The sequence below is a fragment of the Pan troglodytes genome, chromosome 15 (assembly GCF_028858775.2).
Source record: "Pan troglodytes isolate AG18354 chromosome 15, NHGRI_mPanTro3-v2.0_pri, whole genome shotgun sequence".
In the NCBI taxonomy this organism is placed as follows: domain Eukaryota; kingdom Metazoa; phylum Chordata; class Mammalia; order Primates; family Hominidae; genus Pan; species Pan troglodytes.
In genome coordinates this window covers 64,464,549-64,483,949 of record NC_072413.2, presented here as the reverse complement: position 1 = coordinate 64,483,949, position 19,401 = coordinate 64,464,549, and the positions used below count along the sequence as shown (strand labels likewise).

The 19,401-nt window shown below is 37.7% G+C and overlaps 1 protein-coding gene and 1 long non-coding RNA gene across 5 annotated transcripts in view; one reads left to right on the top strand and one right to left on the bottom strand.

Moving 5' to 3' along the window:
* The window catches only part of LOC107968333 (uncharacterized), a 398,429-nt gene that overhangs the window by 3,930 nt on the left and 375,098 nt on the right, over nucleotides 1-19,401 (top strand). Inside the window, exons 2-4 of one of the 2 annotated variants that reach the window (XR_010151166.1) lie at nucleotides 30-90; nucleotides 9,005-9,085; nucleotides 10,509-10,721. This is a non-coding gene — a long non-coding RNA (uncharacterized LOC107968333). Of the gene's footprint in view, nucleotides 1-29; nucleotides 91-9,004; nucleotides 9,086-10,508; nucleotides 10,722-19,401 lie in introns of those variants that run through there. The other variant, XR_010151167.1, reaches the window with a different exon arrangement.
* Nucleotides 1,297-19,001, bottom strand: CCDC196 (coiled-coil domain containing 196). Of its 3 annotated transcripts, XR_008539253.2 has the most exons (12): nucleotides 18,809-19,001; nucleotides 18,554-18,706; nucleotides 17,108-17,204; nucleotides 16,328-16,378; nucleotides 14,546-14,623; nucleotides 14,261-14,344; nucleotides 13,680-13,739; nucleotides 13,171-13,312; nucleotides 8,479-8,519; nucleotides 7,181-7,239; nucleotides 2,174-2,235; nucleotides 1,297-1,319 (listed from the first exon to the last, which is right to left on the bottom strand). XR_008539253.2 is itself a non-coding variant. In XM_009427982.5 (10 exons), exons 1-10 carry the CDS (start codon nucleotides 18,856-18,858, stop codon nucleotides 6,875-6,877), a joined length of 894 nt encoding a protein of 297 aa, XP_009426257.1. In that variant the 5' UTR covers nucleotides 18,859-19,001; the 3' UTR covers nucleotides 6,794-6,874. The 3 variants fall into 3 exon arrangements, 1 of the variants encoding a protein (XP_009426257.1); XR_674141.5 differs by lacking the exons at nucleotides 1,297-1,319; nucleotides 2,174-2,235 and adding an exon at nucleotides 6,906-6,994; XM_009427982.5 differs by lacking the exons at nucleotides 1,297-1,319; nucleotides 2,174-2,235; nucleotides 8,479-8,519 and adding an exon at nucleotides 6,794-6,994.

The following is a 19,401-nucleotide window of genomic DNA, read 5'->3' as shown; positions in this document are numbered from 1 at the left end:
ATATGTACACACTATTACTCTTGTTACAGTGTGACATTCTTCAGAATTCATCCTGGAATCAATATTATGCCAAAGAAAATTTTCTGAAAGGTAGGAGAGAGTGCCATTTTCCAAATATTGATAAATGTCTCAGGAAACATGGGACATGGGGTGTGGTGTGGGTTGGGGTGGGAATTTGTATGTAAATAATTAGAAGTGCCCAGGGAGTTATTCTTTCCATTCTTAGGGTTTTCATCATGAAAACTACAAGAGTTTCCATTAACCATCCAAGACAACATTAAAAAAAAGGTTAACATGTGGCTTTCATTACAATTATCATGGAATGAAACTTTATATTTCAGTAGAAATGAAGTTATTATTGTTATTATTATTTTTTGAGACAGTCTTGCTGTGTCAGCCAGGCTGGAATGCAGTGGCGCCATCTCAGTTCACTGCAACTTCTGTCTCCTGGGCTCAAGCAATTCTCCTGCCTCAGCCTCCCGAGTAGCTGGGATTACAGGTGTGTGCCACTATGCCTTGCTAATTTTCGTATTTTTAGTAGAGATGGGATTTCACCATGTTGGCCAGCCTGGTCTTGAACTCCTGACCTCAGGTAATCCACCTGCCTCGGCCTCCCAAAGTGCTGGGATTACAGGCGTGAGTCACCGTGACCGGCCTGAAGTTAGTTTTTTCCTAGTACTGGTATATTTACACTTAGCCCACCAGTTAACTCTTAGTTTTTCTGTGGTTAATCACAATTTCTTTTTTTCTTTTTTTTTTTTTGAGACGGAGTCTCTCTCTGTTGCCCAGGCCGGACTGCCGTGGCACTATCTCGGCTCACTGCAAGCTCCGCCTTCCGGGTTCACACCATTCTCCTGCCTCAGCCTCCAGAGTAGCTGTGACTACAGGCGCCCGCCACCATGCCCGGCTAATTTTTTGTATTTTTAGTAGAGACGGGTTTTCACTATGTTAGCCAAGATGGTCTCGATCTCCTGACCTCGTGATCCACCTGCCTGAACCTCCCAAAGTGCTGGGATTACAGGCATGAGCCACCGCGCCTGGCCCACAATTTCAGTATAAGCAAGGCCAAATCTCATTGGGCTTTTCTGGGTCCAGACTCTCCTCTATGTCTTTTCCTATATGTGCATACCTATGATAAAGTTTAATTATGTAGTAGTCACCGTAAGAGATTGACAGAAATAACTGATAATAAAATAGTACAATTATAACAATTTACTGTAATAAAAGTTATGTTAATGTGGGCTCGCTCTCTCTGTCTCTCAAAATATCTTATTGTATTGTACTCACCTATTTTCAGACCAGAATTAGTTACAGCAATTCTAGGGGAAAAAATACAAAGCCTAATTCAGCCAATTTAAAGTTCTTCTTGACCATAATCTATCTTTCTTTGGGGAAAAAATACATTTAAAGCAACCAAAGCTTCATCCTCACCATTTTTTAAATGGTAAAATACACATTCATAAAATTTACCATTTTAGCCATTTAAAAGTGTACAATTCAGTAGCATGAAGTACACAGTAGCCCTCCCTTATCTGCAGTTTTGCTTTTCTTGGCTTCAGTTACTCTATTTCCCTGAAGCCCACGATTGGAAACCCAGATGTCTGATGACATGCTTGGTTGCAAGCAACTGATCCTAGTTGAAGCCAAAAGAAATTCATTGGCTCATGCAGCTAACAAGTCTGGACTTGTGTAGCTTCAGGGTTGGCTAGATTCAGAGTCTGAAACTATGTCATTAGGATGTCACTTTGAGCTATGCTTTCTTCTTTGTTAACTTCATTCTCACCTTGGCTCTTCCTACATTGCAAAAAGATGGCATTGGCTTCTCTAGGCTGTGTGTGTGTGTACACACACACAAATATATATTCATATGTTTTTAAGAGAGACATGGTCTCTCTGTGTTGGCCAAGCTGGTCTCAAACTCCTCACCTCAAGATATCCTCCTGCTTCAGCCTCCCAAGTAGCTGTGATTACAGATATGAGCCACAGCATCTGGCTCTAGGGTATAATTTAGATCAGTACCCCATTATAGTAAATATTTAGTATATTTAAAATTTTTTAATCTGGAAATTTGAATATAGGTAACCTACTGTATTAGTCTGTTTTCATGCTGCTGATAAAGAGATACCTGAGACTGGGCAATTTACAAAGGAAGGAGGTTTAGTAGAGAACTCACAGTTCCACGTGGCTGGGGATGCCTCACAATCATGGCAGAAGGCAAGGAGGAGCAAGTCACATCTTACGTGGATGGCAGCAGGCAAAGAGGGAAAGAGGAAGACACAAAAGCAGAAGCCTCTGATAAAACCATCAGATCCCATGAGACTTACTACCATGAGAACAGTATGAGGGAAACCACCCTCATGATTCAGCTATCTCCCCCCGTGTTCTTGCCACAACACCTGGAAATTATGGGAGTACAATTCAAGATGAGATTTGGGTGGGGACACAGAGCCGAACCATATCACCTACATAAGCAAAAGCTCCATAAAATCCTCAATTTTTACGAATGTAAAGGATCCCAAGAACCAAAACTGAGAATCATAGATTTACATCATGTGCCAATCTGCAAAGCACTTATAAGACAAATTACAAACTCCTCTTTCTCCATTATACTATAGAGGTTATTCTTTCCTGAGGGCTCCAGTTTATATACCTTTAATTCTGCCTATATAGTCACATATTAATATTCAGAAGGTAGAGAAGTTCTTCCTAGGTATGTACTGACAATTTACAAATGTACGAGGTTTCCATTTATTTATGTGGCTGTGTATCTGATAAAAGAAGAAAACCAGGAACAAAAATTTTGATTTCTAAAGGAAGCACTAATTTTTCTCCCTCCTGAAAGAAAAAAAAAAAAGGTAGACCATAGAAGAGAAGGGCAGTATTTTCTAGAAGAGGGAAAGATCATTAGATATGGGAAAGGAAAATGAGATTTGCTAAATTGGAAAGTAATATTAATTGCCCCAGAAGCTATTTGATTTCTTAAAAGGGCTCTGTCTGCAATGCCTTCAGTTTTAAGGATTCAGTATATATATCAAGAAAAGATAGTCCAAGCTTAAAAACTGACATGGATTGACTTTAAGTGGACCTTTTAAAAAATCAAAAGCATCATGCTTTTCTACCATTATTCATTGGTTTCTATGTAACTAAAATTTATCTTAAAACCCAGCATCCCCAGAAAAATATTTTTCCTTAAAAAGCAATGTACAAAACAAAAATTATTTTGTTAACCTAAGTAATCTCACTTTCCCTAGGTTGACTAATAATTGGAGGAAATATAGTTTCTAGGAATGTTTATATCATGTTTTATACTTAAAATGAAACTTAAGTAAGTTTTCATGTTAGGAATCATAAGTGAATTTGTGAAAGAAGTAGAGAAGATGGATTTTTAGTTGTCCTGAAAAATTCTCAATTTTGCCATGTAATAATTATATTTCATATGTATCTGCCTGTGCATCTCTTGCCGTGAAATTGATTGGTTGCAGACCAAGCCTCCCTTTCCAGCACGGGACCTTGTTCTCTTCCCATTTCCTAATATTTGTTGACTAAATACAGAACATATGAATCAATAGGGACTTTGAATTGGTAGCAATGCAGGCTCCTTCCAAGGTGCCAGAGGGACCAATAGAGATTTTACTTGGCGTGCAACAGGTTACAGAAGCCTCTACCAATAAAAGGAGAGACACCACCTAAGGTGGCCACTGTTCACATAAACAACACTAAAACTAGATTTTCTGCCTGGATCTATGAGTGTAAGGCAAAATGTTATGTGTTGTCGCTTCCCCTCTTTGATTATTGCAATTCTAGACTAAAGATGAAAGTATCAGGCTGTTGTTGGCCTTATTTCATTTAGGAAGTGTGACAGACATTACTAATCACTTTCTGGCAATGCAAAAAGGCAACTTTTTGGGATAGAATGTTAGCTGATATCCTCTGCATGGCTAGAAAGTCAAGATAAAATAAATGAGATAAGTTACAAAAATAGTCTACCCAAAGTTACGATTTGTAAATGTATTGCTGGTGGGACAGGATTTTCCTCAATTGACCTTGAAATTGAAAAGTATTGCCCATATGTGGTTAAGGTTATCAGAGATTTTATTCTCAGAGGAATATAATCAAAATATTATGAGTACAAATAAAACTATAATAATGATGTTTCAATCCCAAGTACTTTTTGATTACTAGTTCAGTTTACTATAACTTGATTTGGAGATAGGAATACCCTAAATATAGACATATTCCCACCAAATTTTAAGGTATAGCCCTCTCTGTAATTTAATATTGGGTGTATCAGTTAATCTCTTGGGAGTTTGAGTAGCTTGAATAAGTCTCTGACCTTTTGAATAAGTTGACCATATAAATTTGTCTGTACTCACAAAACTGAGATCCATTTCCTGGATTCACTGAAATGCAGACACTCATGAGGAGTCACCCAATCTAACTGATAACTTTATACTGCCCTTATGAAAGTCAGAGTCCAATATAAAGTCCTAAAGACAAAGTAGGATAACAGGCTATCCCAGTTTTGTGTTTTGAAAAAATTGAAAGGTTTGGAACATTTGAAGGAAAGATGTTAAGCCTGACTGGTAATGAACATAAAATGTAAATACTTTGGCAATGGCAAATAATTCACTTTTTAAGAAGTTACAACCTCAGCTACCAAGTAAACTACTTTATTCCATGCCTTAGTTAACAACAAACAAGAAAAAAAAAAAAAGGAGGGAGGTCATATACTAATCCAAACTCACTGTAGTGGTTAAAAAAAAAACAAACCCATAATTTTAAAACATTCAAATGATGCTCTTTTAATTTAATTTTAAAATTGGGAATCTAAAGCCCTGAGGTTAAATGACTAGTTCAAGGTAATCAGTAGTACATTCAGATTTTATATTTTCATCTTTTGTTCTCATTGCTCTGTCTAATCCAATTGACTTGGAAAATCTCTCAGGACTGCCAGAATCTCCCAGGGACTAAATAAGTACAGTGATGGCTTTCTTGAAACAATGTAAATTACATACTCCACTAACTCAGTTGGTAGAATATGAAACTAATCACCTCAGGGTTTTAGAGCCCATTATTTTTGTGGTTAGGAGAGGAAAGATACAATTTAGATTGGAATATGAACTGGCAGTATTAATACCTAAGCTCTGGTAACCAGCCCTGGCCCCAATTAACTGTAGGAATTTAGACACCTTTTCAATGTATCTGAACTCCAGTATCCTTTTTTGGAAAGTGAAGGAAACTTTATAGTTATTTAAAGTTCCTTCTAATGCCAAAATTCTGTGATTTCTTGTAAACCGTTTCCAGTGCAAAAGTACATTTAAAAATTCATATTTAAAATGCATCTTTAAAGATTTAAATTGACATTGAGAAAAAGAAGATTTTGAATTGGCTGGCTCACTTTGCTTATTACCAGAAAGTATGAGGGATTCCTACAGATTATGAAGTGTTTTGTGACAAATCAACCCTTCTATACTGACATGAGATAGGAAATTAATGACAACTTAGAGTGAAAGAAAATATCTGAAGATCTCAGGAACTATGATATAATCCAGTGGTAATTTACACAAGGCAAGACATCGAGAGACCTGGGACTTGGAAATTAACTTCCTGTGGCCTTCTACATATCATTTACTGAGCCTCTTTAAAATGCTAGGCACTGTGTTAAGCAGTCAAAATGAAAAGATAGCAAGATAGAATCCTGGCCCTCAAAGAGCTCACCACCTGGTGAGGAAGGTAGGTGGATAAACCAATAATTGCGATATAGTTCAATTAGTGCTGTGACAGAAGTAAGAGAGCCTAGCAACAAGTCTCAAACCTGATTGCACATTAGAATTTCTTGAGAAGCTTTTAAAAAATACGGATGTTTTTGCCCTATCGCTCAGTTACCATAATTTAAATTATCTGGGGTGGGGCCCAGTAGAATGCTATTTTTCAAAGCTCTTAAGGGGATTCCAATACACAGCTAGGATTGAGAATCAGTGGGATAGAAGGGCAGCACATTCAGTCCTTAAGACAAACAGGCAATGGTCATGGCTAAAGGAGAGAAGTATCTTTCCACTTTGTGCATGGACCTAATAGAACTAATGATACCTGGGGAGAACTGTAAATATTAATAGTAATGTGGAGCTCAATGTGGAATGTATGAGAAAAGGGGGACATAGTGAAAGATGAGACAGAGAAGGTAGGCAGGAGGCATATCATTTATGGTCTGTGAAGGACCTTGGACTTCAGCGAGAAACCAGTAGGGGAATGACATGATCTCATTTATCTTTTATAAAAGATAGCTTCAGTGGTACTGTGGAAGATGAATTAGAGGGACTGGAAGCAGGGGAAACCAATTAAGAGGCTATGGTAATCCAGGCAGGAAGGAGGGCCTGGGGAAAAAAACAAAAACAAAAAAAACCACAGTGGTACTAGGAAAGTGGATGATATTCAAGGAATAGATAAGAAGGAGGCAGAATCAACAGGTCATTTTGATGTTTTTGGTGAGAGAGTAAAAGAAGTCTGTGGTATATAATTTTACTTATTTTATACCTACTTTTTCTCATTTCCCACTGTTGGATCTGTCCACAATTACATACTTCAGAAGTGGAGAGAAGCTCCTTTTTATGGACTTAGTAAAAACATGTTGTATAATGTGGTTGAAATGTGGTCATTTCAAATCCAAAAGCTATCAAAATAATCAGAGGTTGTTTACAATCCCTAAATGACTACATTCCACACATGTTTAAGGCCAAACATCCAACATTTCCACCCAGATTGGTGGGGGGAGAGAGGGAAAACAGCACTAAAAAAAGGTGCGAGAGATTTTAATTAACACAAATGGCTGTGCCTAGTCTTTAAATCTGTCCAAAGCAAATGGAGCGAAAGCCTGCTAATTCTTCAGTGCTTCATCTGGCAATGACCTCAGAAAAAAGAGCCTCCCTCCTGTATTATCAAGCTGACTTCCTTTACTTCCTTGTTGTTTTGTGTAGATCTTTGCTCCCAGAATTCTCTAAGACAGGAAAAAACAGAGGAAAAAGGACAGCTAAAATATTGAGTACCCTAGCACCCACTCTGCAAATCCCCTAAAATATTAAATTAGAATATATGTTAAGCAATGCATTCCAAAAATCTATACCCACTATCTATTCAAGCCCTTAAAACGATTTTTTGTTTGTTTAAAGAAAGTAGTTCTCACCACATGGTGTTCATTTCTGCCAGTAGTCATTCTGTCCATAGTTGTAATGCCCATAGTACCTAAGGGGAAACATTAGGAAAATAAGAGCTTGTTTTGAGGGGAAAAAAAAAAAAAACACTAGTTTTGTTTTGTTTTGTATCACTGTGGGTATTAGCATTGATGTGAATTTTCTGATTTTTTTTTTTTAGAAAATAACTTTGTCAAACAATATTTCAGAAGTTGGAGTGGCAGACTATTTTTCTGTTTACAGCTCATGTCCCACAGGGGGAAAAATCATTTAAGAATTATATGCAAGTAAATAAAGAAGTGGAATAATAAGTTATGTGTATATATACATACCCTCAGATAAACCAGATAGATATATTTCACAAAAATGGTCAATTATAGATAGTGGAGAATAAACAAAAGATAAAGGTGAAGATGGGGAAGAGAAAGAGGAAGCAGACAGAATGGTAGACGTAGGGTGAGAAGGGAGGCAATGAAAAGGAGAAAAAGGGAGAATTATAGGGTGCTAAATACAACCGATAGTGAGTCTGTTCTAAATTAGAGTTGCCAGACTAAAATATGGGACTCCCAGTTAAATTTGAATTTTAATATAAACACCAAATAATTTTTCATATATCTCATGAAATATTTGGGACACACTTATACTAAAAATTATTTGGTGAAATTCAAATTTAATAGGGTATCCTTTTTTATTTGCTAAATATGATAACATTTTCCTAGACATACTGCTGCACTCCTGAGTGTGTGATGCCCACAAATTATGGAATCTGTTGTCACCCATTAAAATAATATTAATAAGGGTACAGTTTATTTTGTCAAGCTTCAAAATTTATATTTAGGAAGAAAAGAATTTTATTCTCCCCCTGAATTTCTGTGAGGTATTAAAGAAGTAAAAGAATGACTTAGTTTAGAAATTAACTTTATAACCTATTAATACCATAAACCTAACTTTGACATTCAAAAGGTTCAGGTTGCCTCAAAGCTTTAAAAAGCCTGTACTTGAAAGCAACAGTACTGCTTATCAAGGACCCAGATTTGAGCTAGCTGTGGTTTTCCGCCCCTGCCTTTCAGCATTTTAGCTTAACACTACTATTTTCCCTTCAGCAGCACCTGCTGAAGTGTAGTTCAGCCATCAGGAAGAATAATACTAAAGTGAAGTAAAGGTTAAAGCCAGGAAGAATGACTTGCTTTCAGAACAGAAGGAGTTAGAGAGTAAATAAGGTCTCAAAGAGTATTCATTTCCCATTTCGCTGGGCTTTCATCTGAATTTATAAGTGTAGCATAATACTCACATCCAACGTTCAGGTTTTTCTCAGAAGAGCTCAAGGAAATGCTAAGAGTTGGTGGGGATTGAGGGGGAGGAGAGAAAAGCAAAGCTATCAGAATCAAATGTCTTAACACAAGTTATATTATTGCTGAAGATAAACCTCTTCTTTAAACACCAGCAGATATGATGGGAAATTCAGTTGAATTTAGAGATTGCTTAGCACCTGTGCTCTCTGAGACAGGTGACTGCCAAAGTCCACAAACTTGCCTTCTGGACTCTATAGAAGTTAGGGAGGGCCTACAATACACCCTGAATCAAATTATAATTTTACACTGGTGGAAAAGTAAATCCTTTCAAATGTCACCTGTCTCCAGAAAGATCAAAAGTAAAGACTTCATCGTAGGTATAAACAGACTAAGTGAGGCAGCATGCCAAAGAGATAACATGGATGACGGTAATGCCACATCCTGGGCATCAAGGGAATTCACAAGTAGGGATTTGTTGAAGTGTAACAAAATCAGTAATATTAACACAGGATTGTATTTTGCCAGCTACACAGATCATACCACTGCAACTCAGCCAACCAGCACATCGGACAGTGGGAGGAGGAATTCTTGGCTAAGAGTACTGAGGTAAACTCTTCATCTACTTGGAAATGCTTAGAACAGAAAAGCCTGTACCCTGATTTACTGAGAGGTGTGTCCAAAATTATATTCCACCCTTTCTCTAAGACAGGTTTGTGCAATTCAATTCTTTTGAAATTCAATTCTTTTGAAACTAGAGAAAAAGAAACGCTGTCCTGTAACACTGTTAAGTATACAAACTTCAAATAAGCACCATGTTTTATTTTTTGTTTAGTGCTCATTTTTTATTTTAGTGCCCCAATCGCCTGATTTATCTGTGGTGGAAGGGAACACTATTCTACAAGGATTGTGGAGGAAGTGGGCAGTGACTGTTTTTTGAAATGGAGAGAACTGTAGTACAGGGAGTAAAATACTAGGTAAAAATTATGCAACAGAACACTGAGTTTAACATGGTCTAATCAAGGCTGCCAGTAATACACCTTGGTGCCAAAAGAGCATGTGATAAAACATCAAGAAATTTTTTTCTTTTTTCATTTGATACATGAATGTGGCACCTTTTGTCCTGAGAGTAATAGAAGACCGATCTCTCCCACAGCATTTCATGGTTCCTGAATTACCACTCTGTGGACTTGAAGCCTGGATGTGGTTGGTGCCACCTACTGGGCTAAATGCAGAGTTAACATTTTCTTGCTGAACAAATTAACCTTAGGAGTATGCTTCTTCACTGAGAAGATTATACGTTAAACAGATAATAAATTTGGATTCAAATTATAGCGTTTAGATCTAGAAGAGGCATGAAAAGTCACATGCTTTTACACATCCATTTTGTAGCATAGTCTAGGGAATAAGGATTGAATATGGAGCCAGAAGCCTGGCTTCTCTGAGCTTGTTTCTTGTTCTGTAATACCTTTCATAGAGTCACTGTGAGGGTTGCACAAGGTATTAAGTTCTCAGCATGCTCCATGTTAATGTTGTTTGTATTTTTAAAAACTGAAATTAAATGACTTTTCCAAGTCATATAACTGGTGAGCCTCAGAGGAAGGCCTGCAACTCATGTATCTGAGTCTTAAATTCAGTGCTTTTTTCCTTAAATTACAATTTGCCAAAATTTGATGATGAGATGATTTTAGGTGGCAATTGGGATAAATTTCGGTGTTGGGACAAGGCATTAAATACTGTAAATCACAGTGAGAAAATTATTGCCTTTTCAATTATTTCAAACTTGATGGCATCAAGGAGAAAGTTGCAGTTTGGTGCTGGCTTTCTTTAAAGTTCTCTATGTCTTTTTTTTTTTTTTTTTTTGATACGAAGTCTCGCTCTGTCACCTAGGCTGGAGTGCAGTGGCGTCATCGCAGCTCACTGTAACCTCTGCCTCCCAGGTTCAAGCGATTCTCCTGCCTCAGCCTCCTGAGTATCTGGGACTATAGGTGTGTGCCACCACACCTGGCTAATTTTCTGTATTTTGTTGTAGAGATGGGGTTTCACCATGTTAACCAGGATGGTCTCAATCTCCTGACCGCGTGATCCACCTGCCTCAGCCTCCCAAAGTGCTGGGATTACAGGCGTGAGCCACCATGCCTGGCCAAAATTCTGTATGTCTTTCTAATCTCACTTCCTAATGGAGATAAAATAGATCTCAGGCTTATGTATTTTTCTAGAACATTAAAATCTTGTTTTTTGTGTATTTATTATTAAGTTTACCTTCTATTGTGGAAAACTATATTGATTCTTCATTTAAAATAGTAATATAAATTTTATTTTCAAGGAATGCATTTAGGAAACTAAAGAAGTCAATGTAAACAACAAATATTGAATAAATAATAGTCCAGGTGATACACAAAGTTGGAAAATACTACAACACCTACCATTAAGAAATTATTACCAAATAGGTTGGTAATAACCTCTTTACATAATTAGTTTTAAAATCCTTTATGAAGAGAATATTTGTTTTCTTTTAAATAATCAAATACTAGAGGTGAAAAAATAGGCCACATAACCAAAATATAGGACTCCATTAGATTTCAAATCCACTTGGGCTCAAACAAACCTATAGAGTTTGAATACGTGTGTTAGAAAATGAAACTGGCCCATAATTAGTGCTAAATGAATGCAGAATCAATTTAACACATTGATCCATTGCCTGTGGCTACATTAATTTGTGGTAACTAAGCCGTATAGTACCCTATCATTTAATTCTCCAGGAACATAAAAGGAAAGGAGAGAAAAGAAGATGTGGATCTGTGGCTGTTCCAATTCAAAGTTGATTCAATGTTTTACATGCAAGGAGAAAAAATATCTCCTGAGACAATCAAGTTGAATGGAACCCTTATTTACTAATTTAGACTTAATTTGATTCTGGAGCTAAAAAGCTTTTGGCTCTTTACCATATAGATCCCTTGAGATGACCTTCAGCTAATTCTGAATGAAGTAAAACAGGGACTTGTCTGTCTTCCTCATAACCCTCTTCTCTTCTGTCTTTTAAATTTGTATCTTAATGATTTAATACTGCTTCTGGTTGCATTCCAGGATTCTTTCCAATTTTATGCTGTCCAATTCTTGTTAGAACATAAATTGAAAGAAAAATATGCATAGAATACTGCCTGAAGGATAGTCAGTTCAGTCTTACTAGTTTTCTAAAATTTACCTATGGATCAAGCCAGACCAGAGAGTCTTATGTACCTGAATCAAATCATCTTGAGGTGATTTGTCACTTAAAATAAATTTCAGATTAATATCTTTTTATCAGATTATGCCAAAGAACAGAGGAGAAACAACCTAGGAAATTTAGATTCTGAATTTATTTTGAAATATTGTTGAAGACATTGGCGACTATCATCACACAAACAATGTCCTGCCCCCATTATATGGACCTGGAGGAGAAATTTCTCTCAGATTTCAACACCAGGAAAAACTATGTTTCTCCTGAGCAATTGGTTTGTTGTTACTTCATGAGTTTCATAAATCCATGTTTCTTTTTACTGGAAAATTCAGAACCAAATTTGTAGCCTACCTCTGCCAGCTGTACAGTACTCTCATTATGCATTCTTGTGTATTTGCCCGGCTTCAACTTATTTTCCCTTTTCTTTGATTTACTCATATATTTATTTAACCCTATGTGTTGACTGTGATTTTTGTAAGCTGTTTAAGCACTTTACAGAATAAGACTAAGAAATTAGAAACATACATACTGATACTGATAGAACATTGTCATCCCTTGGGCATGATTTCCCATCTCGTGTCCTTTTTGAAAAATGGAGTTCATATTCATAGATACTTGAAAATTTAAGAACTTTTCCCCTGTCCTCAGAGCCATCTCTATATTCTATTTTTTAAATGAACTATATTATTTTCTCTAATATTGCCATAAATTCTGTGGGGAAATCGCTGAAACTCTCAGAGGGACAACTGGATTGATAAAATTCACAACCATTGTCAGATGTCTGTCTCCTTGGCCTTCTGCTTTGAAGTAGCAGAGTCTATTCCAGCAAGATTAATAAGATTAAACAATTCTAATTCCTAGAAAAGGGGATGAGGTGGAAAGGAAACATATTTTATTGAGTGCTAGCTATATATCAGCTACATATGCTAAGTATGTAATATATTACTTTATCTTTACAAAGGAAAACAGTTCTCCCAGAGAGAATCTTTGCCTTAGTAAAGAAGCTTCTGAGTCATAAAAATGATGATAGGCCGGGCGCGGTGGCTCACACTTGTAATCCCAGCACTTTGGGAGGCCAAGGCAGGTGGATCACGAGGTCAGGAGTTCAAGACCAGCCTGGCCAACATGGTGAAACCCCGTCTCTACTAAAAATACAAAAATTAGCTGGGCATGGTGGTGCGTGCCTGTAATCCCAGCTACTCGGAAGGCTGAGGCAGGAGAATTGCTTGAACTGGGACCCGGGAGGCAGAGGTAGCAGTGAGCTGAGATCGCACCACTGCACTCCAGCCTGGGCAACAGAGCCAGACTCTGTCTCAAAAAAAAAAAAAAGGTAATGAAAAAATTAATTACTGTACTACTAACATTTAACTTACTGTGTGCCAGGCATTGTGTTGCTCACTTTACAAGTAAAAGTCTCCAATATAAAATAAACAAAACAAAACCTCAAACTGTGTACCTGGGATGTTCTACCTACCTTGGGACCCAGGAAGATTTAAAAATGCTTGCATTGGCTCAAAATTCGGCTGCAAATACAGTGATAATTTCAGGTCATTGGCCTTCTGGTAGTTCTTCAAGGCTTCAATTCTCAGCTCAATCACTTTGCCATGAAAATCATTCTGAAAGAGAATATTTTCCAAAACTACACATATAGGATTGGCTTCTCTGAATCCATTGTTACCTGAATCCTCTTTACACAGAAGTTAAAAAGTAATTCCATCATGCTCAGTCTTTAAAAGTTGGGTAGAAAGTATTTGTGATTTTTCCCCATTTAGAATAGAACAAAATCAAGAATATAGGAAGAAATACCATTTATTCCAAGTTCAGAGATAGGTCCCTTCAGCTATCTTTCTATGATACATTTGTTTTAGCAGGGCAATCGGTAATCTAGGATGTGGGGACTGGGCTTCACAATATGCAGCTAAAAGCCTTTGTATTATATGAATGAAATTGCATCCTATATCCAGCCTTGGAAGATCTTAGTACCTGAAGGATGTTGTTTTGTTCCTGATACTTGACCCATTCCATTTTCCTCTGTTGCTTTTCCTGGTGGAAGAAAGAGCCTCTGGGTGACAAAGTAAATTGAGATCAGCAATCAGTTTTCTCAATATGCTGCAAAAGCCTTATAGCAAAATTATAGTGTCACAGATTTACTATTAAATTGACTTTAACTGCACAATTCTCTTAATTGGCCTCAACTGTACAAGCCATCCTCTAAAAGCTAATGAATAGGGTTATTTTATGTTGGTGAGTTGGTTATGGGAAGATGAGATACCAGCATAATACCACTGAATAGATTTTCAAAGACAAATGAACGGAAGTTCTGACATCATTTAGCTGTTGCAGAGTTATCATTGTTGGTATAACTTCTCTCACTTTTTCGTAATATGATTTCCCAGAAACTTGTGATATCACTCTAACTCAAATATAGTAACACAAGGGAACCAAATCTATAAAAACTGGCATTGGTCCAAGAGCACACCATACCTTAGGCAAATTACTGCAACATTAAAGATTTCTAGTTTACTAGCTCTAAAAGCCACTGCCATTCAGAATGGCTGTACTACCTTCCTTATCTCCTTCACTTTCTCTGCAAATGATTTCTCCAGTTCACTCTCAGTCTTCCTAGGTGATGAGGGGGATTTGGGAGCCTGGGATGAAAGAAGAGAGCTAAAGGAATAAGAGGTCCTAGGAAAGAAGTGCAATGTCTCAGCAGGCCATAAATCTAATAAACCCTAAAAACCCAGATCCTACCTATCTGCCTACCCAAATTAGCCCTGATTGTCAGCAGGCTGTTTCCAGCTGTGTGACATCGACAATCTTGAAATTTTAAGTACATGCAGTCCACTTGCCTTTCCATCCTGCAAGTCTGCCTTGTTTTTTGTCTGTGGTGCTTTTTGTTGATCACTAAGTTCTTCTGCCTCGAATGTCTGTGGAAAGACATTTTGGCAAAGCTTTAAAGTAGTGGAAATTAAAGAGGGAAGTGGAAAACCAATATGGGTCAAGCTTTTGGTTCCTGCCAGTCAGCAGCTTCTCAGGGCCTGGCATGAAAAGTGTACTACCAAAGGGAGTTGAGAATGTAATGAGCCCTTCCTTTCATTCAGTCCCTTGAGTGTACCTTATAGGAATGAAAACTATTAGCTGGACCCTTAGCCAGTCACTACTCTAAGCTACTTACTGCATTACTCTGCTTATTTTCCTTACTGTACTATATTGCAGACATTCTCATTTAATCCTCACAGTTCTTTGAGGACCATTTTTATTTCCATATTATAGATGAGAAACCTGAGACTTGGAGAGGTTATTTGTTTAGGGTTACACAACTAGGAAAGTACAGAGTTGGAATTTGAACCAGATCTTTCTGATTCTGAAGCCTGTGTTCTTGACCACTAGGCATGCTGTTCTTCTAAAATATGAGTAGGGAAAGTTGATCACAGGTTAAGTGTATAGATGTCCCTTTTGAGAGCTCTGTAGAAGCTGGATTTAGATAGAGGAATTGTGCTGGCACATTTCCTATTACGAGGACTCAAGAACCCAGGAACTAAAACTTCTGGAAATTCATAGAACTAATTTGTAACTGCCCACGAGAACCTGGAGCAGATCTCAATACCAGATGCAGGGCTTGAAGGTATTCTGATTATTTGTGGAAAAGTCAGATGAAAAAAAAAGACAGAGATCACACTATATATCTGTTTATATCACAAGACACAATCTACTCTTCTAGTTGCATAGTCTGTAAAGAAGCACTTGGGTCCCAAGGGATTAGTCTTGGACAAAGTCTCAGACAAGGGACAAAGGAATTCCCTGTCCCCTTCCCCCTACTCCCTGGCTCTGGTTTCCCAGCAAAAGGCCCTAATATTGTTATCTTAAACAATGTGGTGATTGCTGTAAAATTATAAGGGTATTAGAATTAGGTATTCATTTGTTTATTCATCCAACTTACATGTATTGATTCTCTACTATGTTCCAAGCATTGTGCTAGGAGCTATAGATTTGGACAAAGCAATCAAGATATTGAAGGAGCTTGAGAAGATACAGGAGGAGGCAGGGAAACAAGAAACAATTTAAAAAGTAATAATAATACAATAATAATAATTTTATATTATAAACAGTGCTATTGAGCACATAAGCAGAGTTATATAATAGAAAAGGGGAGGAGGATGCCCTACTTTAGATGGAGCAAACAAGGATGGCCTCTCTAAGGAGATGACATTTAAGCTGAGACCTGAAGGATGAGAATGAGCCAACCATGAGAAAATAGCATTACAGGGAGTGGGGAAGGCAAGAGCAAAGTCCTTGAGATAGGAAAAAGCTTGGCATGTTTGAGAAACCACAAGAAGCCAGTGGCATGGTTGCATAGAAAGCAAGGGAAGGACATCTATGAGAGGAAACTGGAGAATAGGCAAGAGCCAGATTATGCCGCAATTAGTGGCTGTAAAGGTTTTTCATAAGAAGAGTAACATGCTTTCATTGTTTTAAAAAGATCACCTTGGCTGCTGTGTAGAGAATGGATTGGAATGAGGCATGGGTGGAAGCAAGGACATGAAACAATGAGGATGGGGGCCAGAGGAAAGGGAGGTTCTTTGCATTGTGATCTGTAGGACAATACTTTCAATAGATCCTTAGAGGCACACCTTGTTCCATAGCATCTCCATTTCCTTCCGAAGCATCTTGTTTTTCCTTTCCTGTTGGAGGGGGAAGAACCAAACAAACAGAAGCATGTATTTGTCCAGCCATTGAAGTGGGTTTGGAAGAAGTTACTAAGTAATAGTGGGAAAAGGGTCCAGGGACATAGTAAACCACAGAGGAAGGCAATGAATGGGTCTAATCCCAAATCCAGGAGCATAAGAGATGTTTGATGATGATGATGGTAAAAAAAAACCAAGTTATTGTTTTAAGTAATAACTTTAATTATAATAATTGTGAGACAGTATCTATAGAAATGAGTTCCTAACACTTAAGATGCTCTTATGTGGCCATTTCTTGGGGGCTTAGACCACTAATTTTTAATTTTTAAGATCCTTTACATTGCTGATTGAAAGAAAATCTTGTAAGAATCCTGCAGAGCAAACTATTTCTTTTCTTTTACTTTTATAGGTATTTTCTATTCTTTATAGCAAATATTTTACTATTCTTTCTGAAATGTGAAGAGTTAATATGGTTATATTCATTAATTCCCTAGATAAAAAGTTTTTAAAAGTCAAAGAATAGAATTTTTGCTTGCTAGTCGTGTTCTTCCCAACATTCCATCTGACTCCTTTTGGGTCACCCTGGACTTTCTAGATCAAGGAGATATGAGTGTTGGAGCATCAGATGCTAGAGATGAGTACTCTGTCTTTCTCTCCACATCTGACACTGCAATGGAATTGAGCCCTATTCAGGAGGCTGTTCCTGGAGTCCCTCCTACTTCTTACCAAGTTCTGTTTCATCTCCTCTGCTTCCTTAAGGAGCTCCATGACCGAGGATTCCTCACACCCCTTCCCTGCCATGATCTGTCTCATGATCTGAAGACTAGAAGAAAGAGAGGCATCATAAAACATACATACCTCCTTAAGGGTAATACTGATGTTCTGCAACTAGTCAGAAAGTACTCTACCATGAAAGTTAGATGGCGACTGAAATCTCAGGAGTTATGGAAGCCCTTCTGGTCATAGAAGATCTCTGTAACTAAGATGTTTCCATTTCTAATTGACATTTGCCTATCTATGTGCTCTAGAATGAATTCTGTGCTCTTTAATGCTTAAAACTTAGGTCTCCAACAGCCAGGGAGAGTCCTTTCCACCCCCTCAGAAGAATGTTGCAGTGTGTGACTTTTGGGAGAAGAAGGGGTAATTCTGCCCCCTTTATAAGAAGAGGTTGAAGAACCTGCTATCTTCTAGGATAAATCCCAGAGTTATTTCCTAACCCATCTCTGTCCTCTGTCCACTTTCTCCCACTTCCTTGCTTCTTCATATAAGGACATTTGAGTCTATTGGGGAAGTCACTGATACCCTTTCATAGCCCCAGAGAATGCAAGCCATTAAGAAGTTCTAACAAAATCTAAATCAAAATCAAGTCCTTGTGAGAGAGGATATTCCTTAAAGGCATAAATTATTTTATATTTGTGTTCTTGTACTTTTTTCTCCCCAGTTCTAAGCAAAGAACACAATTCTAAGACTCTGTGTTTTCTTGCTCTGAGAGAAATCTATTTTGCTGAGTTGTAAGCAGCTGGTGCTTGTTGCTGAGTTGTAAGCAGCTGGTGCTTGACCACAACTTTCTGCCTGCGTTTTGTTCTCCAAAAATATGAGTCCTTTGAGATGCTTATGATAAGGGTATAGAATAAAGGTAGACTCACTGAGGAGAGAGGTTCTGAGACTAGAAAGGAAACAGAGTTTGTGGGTCCCAAGTACAGTGAGTGCTCTGGTAAAGAGTTAAGACTTCAGCTGCCTAGTATATTTAGAGAGGCTGTGCCCTAATTCAGAGGGCTCCTAGGCTTAGAAAATACTGCCATTCCACTGCTTGGCATAGAAAGAGCAGAGTTATTTATTCTAAAGTGATCATGCATAAGAAAGCATCTGTGTGACCGTGGTAAACTAATGCTATTAAAAGCGTTTCACTATTTCTTGGGTGGGCAGCCTGGGGAGGAAGAGTTATAACTAGCCCCACGAAATGAGGGCTGAGTCATATTTAATTTACTAAAAGAAAATAAAGGATTTGTTGTCACCCTGACTTGGTAGTTACAAATTGTTTGCCTGCTACAGCTGAATGTCCAAACCTTTAGTAATTAACAAAAAAAAAATTGTAAGTAATTATTGCCAGTCCTTTGGAGATCAAGTTCTCCAGCCTTTTTACCTCTAGGAATCCAGAGTAAGAGCCCATACCTCCTTTGTTTTTCCTCCAAGTTAGACATTAACTTTTGAAATAAGAGGTTGTTTTTATCTTCTAGAGGTTTGAGCATCTCTAGCAGTTCCTGCTTCCTTAGCTTTAAGTCCTCATTCAATTCCTTCAAGTAGTTGTCATCTATTTTAGAACTTCTGTGGGAAGAGGCACAATAATATCTGCCTTTAGCCTGGGTTGAGAGAGAGAGAGAGAGAGAGACCCTCTTTTCTATTTAGCATTTTCCATCAAAGACTCACCTTATTTCTGAGGGCAGGTAAGATCCTGAAGAGTTTGCACCACTTGTCATCTTGAAGGGTAACTTCTAAGAATAAAGAGGCCTTCCTGAAAATATGTGCCTTTTTTTCTATCCAGTTAAGTCATTATTTTTATGCTGCTGTTCTTGAAACTCCTGCTGCAGTGGACTGATCTTAGCTACAGCGAGGTCACAATGGCCCTAATACCACATAATCAACAGGTCTTTAAAGTAATTTCAACATCAATGGCAGTTTGTTGACTGGAAATACTAACTACATCTGATCAGTTCTTGCCTTAGATCTAGCCAAATGACAAAGTTTTATTCTGAAGTCTTTGAATGAATAGGATGGAATCACATCATATCTACTTTTGTGTTAGAAAATGTTGGACTGTCAAAAATGACTCATCAACACCTTCTTTCATGGCAACAAACCTCTGTGAAATGCCACTATATGTAGAGCACAGTGACAGAATCTGCAAATGAAGAAAAGATAAAGACACAGCATATACCTTTTGGGGGCCTCAAGAGGAAGAAGGAATACTTCTAAGAGACTTTTTTTTAAAAGAGATCAAACTGGCAAATACAGGGTATGGA

Excerpts from the sequence above, each read along its gene's own strand:
- CCDC196 (XM_009427982.5), bottom strand. The coding sequence starts at position 18,858 with ATGACAAGTGGTGCAAACTCTTCAGGATCTTACCTGCCCTCAGAAATA. Across the intron at positions 16,379-17,107 it reads AGGAGATGAAACAGAACTTG|GAAAGGAAAAACAAGATGCT; the intron begins GTAAGAAGTAGG and ends CCCCTCCAACAG. Across the intron at positions 13,740-14,260 it reads AAGTGAAGGAGATAAGGAAG|GAAAAGCAACAGAGGAAAAT; the intron begins GTAGTACAGCCA and ends TTCTTCCACCAG.